The sequence below is a fragment of the Sinocyclocheilus grahami genome, unplaced genomic scaffold (genome assembly GCF_001515645.1).
Source record: "Sinocyclocheilus grahami isolate Dianchi unplaced genomic scaffold, SAMN03320097.WGS_v1.1 scaffold145.1, whole genome shotgun sequence".
In the NCBI taxonomy this organism is placed as follows: domain Eukaryota; kingdom Metazoa; phylum Chordata; class Actinopteri; order Cypriniformes; family Cyprinidae; genus Sinocyclocheilus; species Sinocyclocheilus grahami.
This window is the reverse complement of record NW_015505324.1, coordinates 255,376-263,213: the sequence shown is the minus strand read 5'-3', so window position 1 is coordinate 263,213 and position 7,838 is coordinate 255,376. Positions and strand designations below refer to the sequence as shown.

The window sequence follows — 7,838 nt, the reverse complement described above, 5'->3', positions numbered from 1 at the left end:
AAGGTTTTGGAGTGGCCAAATCAAAGTCCGGACTTAAATCCGATTGAGATGCTTAAACAGTCCATTCATGCTCGAAAACCCTCCAATGTGGCTGAATTGAAACAATTCTGCAAAGAAGAGTCGGCCAAAATTCCTCCACAGCGATGTGAAAGACTCATTGCCAGTTATCACAAACACTTGATTGCAGTTGTTGCTGCAAAGCGTGCCACAACCAGTTATTAGATTTAGGGGGTAATTACTTTTTCACGTAGGGCCAGGCAGGTTTGGACAGCTTTTTTCCCTTAATAAAATAAAGAATCATTTAAAAACGGCATTTTGTATTTACTTGCATTATCTTTGTGTAATATAAAAATTTGTTTGATGATCTGAATCTTTTAAGTGTGACAAATATGCAAACATTTTTAAAAAACAGGAAGGGGGCAAAAACCTTTTCACACCACTGTATATATATATATATACATTATATATATATATACAGTATATATATGTACATGCAGTGTATACATAGTAATGTATATATAAAATAAAGGATGCCCTATTGAATTCCATGGTTTTCTGTATCAGAATAATAAAAAATCATCTGGTCCTTGGCAGGTCTTAAAATTTGTAAAATAAAACCTCAGATGAACAACATCACATGACATATCACACCATGTCATTATTTATTTAGCAGACCTAAAGCCAATATGGAAAGGTCATGTGTGACAAACTAAGGACCCACTATGATTCAATTACTTATAGATCCACTTTTAGCAGCAATTACTTGAAGTAATCCTTTTCTGTATGACTTTATCAGTCTCTTACATCGTTCTGGAGGAATTTTGACCCACTTTTCTTCAGTTTATTGAGGTTTTTGGGCATTTGTTTATGCACATCTCTCGCCACAGCATTTCAGTCAGGATGAGGTCTGGACTTTGACTGGGCTATTGCAATAGCTTGATTCTTTTCTTTTTCAGCCGTTCTGTTGTAGATTTGCTGGTGTGCTTGGGATCATTGTCCTGATGCACGACCCAATATTGGCCAAGCTTTAGCTGTTGGACGGATCAGCCTCACATTTGTCTCTGGAATACTTTGGTATACAGAGGAGTTCATGGTCGACTCAATGACTGTGAGGTGCCCAGGTCCCATGGCTACAAAAAAGTCCAAAATAATCATCACCCCTCCAACAGCTGTTCAAAGGACATTGTTCTAGAAGTATTGTGGTTTGATCAGATGCAACTTTGCAAACCTAAGCTATCCTGCCATGTTCTTTTTAGAGAGAGGAGGCTTTCTTCTGGCAACCATACCTAACATGCCATATTGTCTGTTTTTTTTCTAATTGCACTGTCACAAACTTTATCATTTACCATGTTAACTGAGGCCAGTAGAGTCTTAGGTGTAGTTCTTGGGTTGTCTGCAATTTCTCAGAGTAGTGTATGATCTGACAATTGCTTCTCTGAGATCATTGCTGATGTCTTTCCTCTTTGGCATTGTGTTAACTTCTGCTTTTATAGAGGTGCTCACACTTGCTGATGATTGGTCAATCAAAGGTATTTGATTAGCAGTGCCTGACCATAACTTATCCTCTTAATTCCTATGTTTTTATTGTGTTATTAATAGGGATGCACCGATACAACTTTTTCCAGTACTCGCCCGATACCGATACTTTTATTTTTGGTACTTGTCGATACAGAGTACCGATACTTTTATTGCATTTGTAAATTTTTTAAATATTGGGTATAGAAACCAAAAGGGTATGTATAATGTTAGTTGGTTAACTTCATTTATCAAACAGATACAGCCAAACCTAAATTTATTCAGACACCTTCAACATTTCTCACATTATCACATTATTTTTACGATTTAGTTTTAATCCAAATGATGCATGTGCTAAGTGAGTGAACATCAAATATCACACAACAGAAGTGCGCGCGCTCTCTCTCTCTCTCTACCGTTAAGTAACTTGTGTATTGTTTTACTTACTTGTTTTTGACATATCCGACCGAACTACAAACTTTCCAGTGATGTCTGTGAGAAAGATATATTCACTCGACAAGTTCGTGCATCTGCGCCGCCGCGTGCTCAATCCACTCAGCGTGCCTTGTTTTATCAGCTCGCGCACATCAGCTATACAGGCGTTAATACTGAATGTTTAACATTATATTCATTGCATACATACCTATATTTCGTAGTAGACACCCTTAACTCCTTTCTGCTGTCTGTTGTTCTGTTGTCGGTGTTTCTTTGTTTGAATATGGCGCTTATCACATGCTGTGTGGTATCGGCGTTTGGTATCGGGGCATTTTAACGAGAACGAGTACGAGTACATGAGCTCAGTATCGGGCCCTATACCGATACCAGTATCGTATCGGTGCATCCCTAGTTATTAACACATAATCTATGTTTTTATCTATGTTATGTAAGGGTGTCCTTAGCTTGTCACACATAGTTTTTCCATTTTGACCTAGTTTTTGCTAAATGAAAAATGACACGTGTGATATGTCATGTGTTGTTGTTCATCTAAGACCTGCTAAGGACCATCTGCTGTATCATGTCCTGATAAAGAAAACCATACAATTCAACAGGTTGTCCTTTCTTTTCCACATGACTGTATATACACACACTGTGTATATGTACACTAATGTTCAGAAGTTTGGAGTTGGTAAGATTTTTTTACGTTTTTTGAAAGAAGTCACTTATGTGCTATGCGCTTATGTCACTTGAGGCTGCATGTATGCATCAAAAATATATTAAAACATTAATATTGTGAAATATTATTACAGTTTTAAATAAATGTTTTCTATTTTAATATATTTTAAAATGTAATTTATTCCTGTGATTGCAAAGCTGAATTCTCAGCAGCAATTACTCCAGTCTTCAATGCCACATGAACCTTCTTCCTTTCTGGGTGCTCAAGAAACATTTCTTGTTATTATCAATGTTGAAAACAGTTGTGTTGTTTAATATTTATTTATTTATTTATGGAAACTGCAATGCATTTTTTTTTCGATTCTTGGAATAATAGAAAAAAGAACAGTCTTATTTTGAAATAGAAATCTTCTGTAACATTATAAATATCACTTTTTTATTTAATTTAATACATCCTTGCTAAATAAAAGTATAGCTTTTTTAATTAAATGTAATAACTGAATTTAAAATATTTACTAAAAAAAAATCTTACAGACCCCAAACATTTGAAATGTTTGGGGTCTGTAAGATTTTTTTTTGTAAATATTTTATATTTAAATACATATTTTATATTTAAATATATATATATATATATACAGTATATAATTATTATATTAATTGTCATCATTTTAATAACATCTTTGTCCACTCATTGCACAAATGCAATGAACAGCAGGTTGCAAATTTATCACCGTGTTTTAAAAAATTTCAAAACATAAATGTTTTAATGAAGATTTGTATATCAGTTTGTACGTGCATTCATGTGTTTGTGTATACTGACTTGCGCTCATTTTTACTGTTTGACTTTGTAATCTCTACAGTACATCTGCAGATAGTGTAAGTGACATTCTGACAGATATCAGCAATCAGAAGCCACAGCAGGAGACGATCCCTGAACAAGCTTTTACCGCAAAAACCATCTGATAAACAAACAAAAACACGCACTTAAACACAGAATCTCATGTTAGGAATATGAATAAAGTCACACACATAAAACACAATAAGAGCCATTAAGAATGAGAGAATTATGAAGAAACACTACAGGAACACTAGCGAAGCTAACTGTTATTAGCCACATCACGACATTCAATCACAAGACCTGCCACCAGATCCACAACAACCACAAGAGTACCACAGACAGAAATGATTAAGAAGCCACACCAACACACACGATTTGTCAGGAAAGAGGAAAGTAAAGTGTTGAGAGGCAGTACTAAGATATTTACTCTTCCATCAAAGTGCCATTTTCCACCTTGAGCCTCCGACGAACCCTCTCCACTCAAACTACTGTCCTGATGCACAAGCCAGCGCTGAACCACATGAGCCTAGAAGACACCAATACCACAAAGACAGAGCGTGTTAATTCACACAGACACACACATGAGACACATACAGTATGGGCAGGTGAAAACACTGAAAGTGCATGTTCAAAGCTGTGGTAACACAAATAGATCATGAAATTGTGCTCCAATGAGTCATTTTAAACTTCAAGTATGAGCACATGAAAAAATATAAACACAATCTGCTTAAATGCTTTCAATCATTTAGAATGAAATACAAAAGTGTGCTAACAAAAAAAAGCACTATTGACCTTTTCAAGGAATAAGAGGGAGAATTACACGACAATGTCACATTTCCGTTTCGATCTTGAGAGGGCGACTGCAGAAACCCAGTCGCATTAAAGGGATTCCAGCTCTGGGTGCTCTCCAAGACTGGTTGCTAAGCAGTTGCTAGGAGAGCGATGACATCATTTTCAAGATTCACAAAAGCCTACATGCGTGGCATCTATTGATGCAGGGACCACGCTGACTCTGAGCACATGAAGATGCAGAGAGAAAAACAAATTCTGTGACCTAAATTTTTCTGGTTTTCTGTTCAAATAAATCCACGTAAGATGAGTGACATATTGCTATTTATTGCACACAGCAAATATCCATTAAAAAGGAAATATATGGTAAAGTCACACTAAGTATCACAAAATAAAATGTATTTTAGTGCCCAGTTCCAAACAGTGAACAGTGGAATACTTTATAACCCTATTTATAAAGTATTCATGCATATATATATACACACACACACACTCACACACATTTCTATTCTATTTCAAATAAATTAATATACTTTCAGTCAGCAAGGACACATAAAATTGATCAAATACTATCAAAATTGACAGTAGATATTTTTAATGTTTAAAAGAAATTTCAATTTGAAATAAATGCTTTTCTTTCTAACTTTTAATCTATTAAAAAATGAAAAAAATGCTTCACATTATCCACAAAAGCGTAACCAGCATGACTGTTGTCAACAATGATAATAATATGAAATGTTTCTTGGGCAGCAAATGAGCATATTAGAATGATTTCTGAATGATCGTGTGACACTCAAGACTGGAGTAATGGCTGCTGAAAATACAGCTTTGCAATCACGTGAATAAATTACATTTTAAAATTACATTTTAATATCATGTAAAATAATTTAAATCATTCTAATTTTAAATTAAAATAGATTCAATTGTAATGCTGTTTCACAATATAAATGTTTACTGTATTTTTGATCAAATAAATGCTTGGTGAGTATTAGAGTTAATTAATAGGCCTATGTAATATGTTTTGGGTTATGTTTTAACATCATATGAAAATAGAAATAAGGCTGCAGAGAATGAAAATACAGGAACAGAAAATTACATATCTGGATTCAAACGGGCCTTTTATGTTGTGAGTGTTCAGGCTACTTCCTTACCATTGCTCTGACACATCAAATATGTAGCTTTATGGTTATTGTTATATAAGAAAAAGGTTGCTCTATTTAGCTAGTCCAGCTTAAGTGTCTGTTTTGTTTTGTTAAATTAAAGCAGAGTGGGTTGTTTGTTTACTTGAGCTTCAGCACCATTCATCATTTATTTGAGTCAGTCTGACCATTTTTTTCATTAGCTCCAAACACCAGGTCAACAAAATAATAATAAAAAGCATATGAGAGATAGAGAGAGATTTTTAAAAAAAGTCTTTAAAATATATGAATGAAATCTGAGCAGGGCTTATAAAGACTGTATATGTATTTTAATTAATTTCATAAAAGTTACTCTGAGGAGTATGTGGCCTTCAGAACCACACCCACAAAACAACACGAATGGACACACTAGAATAGAAACACTGAATGGAAACACTTGTTTCATCTTACAACATCCTTGTTTCAATCTAAGCATCCAAATATTATTAATTTTCAATGACAGCTGGAGATTTCAGAGCACAATATTTGCATTAATGCCCATCCACTTTTTTAGTGGTGTTAGTTCTGAAAGTATTTGTTGTATTTGTAGTTGGTTCTGTGTCTGTGTTGTTAACGGTTTTAGCAAAGGAAAGAACTACAATCCTATGAAGCATTGCAAATGAGGTAATTCTAAATTAAAAAGGATGATAAAATATACAACTGTTTGTTTAAAGTTGTTGATTATATCTATAAATTTCAATGTGAAATAAATGCTTTTCTTTCTAACTTTTAATCTATTAAAAAATGAAAAAATGCTTCACATTATCCACAAAAGCGTAACCAGCATGACTGTTGTCAACAATGATAATAATATGAAATGTTTCTTGGGCAGCAAATGAGCATATTAGAATGATTTCTGAATGATCGTGTGACACTCAAGACTGGAGTAATGGCTGCTGAAAATACAGCTTTGCAATCACGTGAATAAATTACATTTTAAAATTACATTTTAATATCATGTAAAATAATTTAAATCATTCTAATTTTAAATTAAAATAGATTCAATTGTAATGCTGTTTCACAATATAAATGTTTACTGTATTTTTGATCAAATAAATGCTTGGTGAGTATTAGAGTTAATTAATAGGCCTATGTAATATGTTTTGGGTTATGTTTTAACATCATATGAAAATAGAAATAAGGCTGCAGAGAATGAAAATACAGGAACAGAAAATTACATATCTGGATTCAAACGGGCCTTTTATGTTGTGAGTGTTCAGGCTACTTCCTTACCATTGCTCTGACACATCAAATATGTAGCTTTATGGTTATTGTTATATAAGAAAAAGGTTGCTCTATTTAGCTAGTCCAGCTTAAGTGTCTGTTTTGTTTTGTTAAATTAAAGCAGAGTGGGTTGTTTGTTTACTTGAGCTTCAGCACCATTCATCATTTATTTGAGTCAGTCTGACCATTTTTTTCATTAGCTCCAAACACCAGGTCAACAAAATAATAATAAAAAGCATATGAGAGATAGAGAGAGATTTTTAAAAAAAGTCTTTAAAATATATGAATGAAATCTGAGCAGGGCTTATAAAGACTGTATATGTATTTTAATTAATTTCATAAAAGTTACTCTGAGGAGTATGTGGCCTTCAGAACCACACCCACAAAACAACACGAATGGACACACTAGAATAGAAACACTGAATGGAAACACTTGTTTCATCTTACAACATCCTTGTTTCAATCTAAGCATCCAAATATTATTAATTTTCAATGACAGCTGGAGATTTCAGAGCACAATATTTGCATTAATGCCCATCCACTTTTTTAGTGGTGTTAGTTCTGAAAGTATTTGTTGTATTTGCAGTTGGTTCTGTGTCTGTGTTGTTAACGGTTTTAGCAAAGGAAAGAACTACAATCCTATGAAGCATTGCAAATGAGGTAATTCAAAATTAAAAAGGATGATAAAATATACAACTGTTTGTTTAAAGTTGTTGATTATATCTATAGAAACAATATGTATATTATGTTATTTGTGTGCTTCATGGGAGTGGGCAGAGCTCCTTTCGTGCAATTTGACTGTTAGAATTTTCTGTACAGAATCATGGGTGATGTAATTGCAATAGACAATGGAATTTTTTTGCGCACAAATCTTTGCCAAAATGTCACTAATGTGACTATACATATATTTGCTCTTAGTGTGAACGAGGCACAACACAACAGTGGAGCTGTCTAAAATGTACTGGAGTGAAGCTGTCAAATATCAGTATACACTTATGACAAAGCTATTAAGCACTAGGCCACGTTAAAATCTCAGAGGAAGAAATCCAGACTGTTTATGACTCTACTGTGAAGGAAAGGCGAGTCAAACCCAGACACAAGTATACTGAGTGCACTGGGGGAATTGAGTTCCTCTCGGCAACTTTCAGCATAACGTCACGTTTCTCATTTACGTAAAGTGC

At 34.0% G+C, this 7,838-nt stretch overlaps 1 protein-coding gene across 1 annotated transcript in view; it reads right to left on the bottom strand.

Moving 5' to 3' along the window:
* Positions 1–7,838, bottom strand: part of LOC107591686 (ankyrin-1-like) — a 107,852-nt gene that overhangs the window by 40,271 nt on the left and 59,743 nt on the right. The window contains exon 5 of the mRNA XM_016280911.1: positions 3,894–3,992. Coding sequence (XP_016136397.1) covers positions 3,894–3,992 — 99 coding nt within the window. The remainder of the gene's footprint in view (positions 1–3,893; positions 3,993–7,838) is intronic.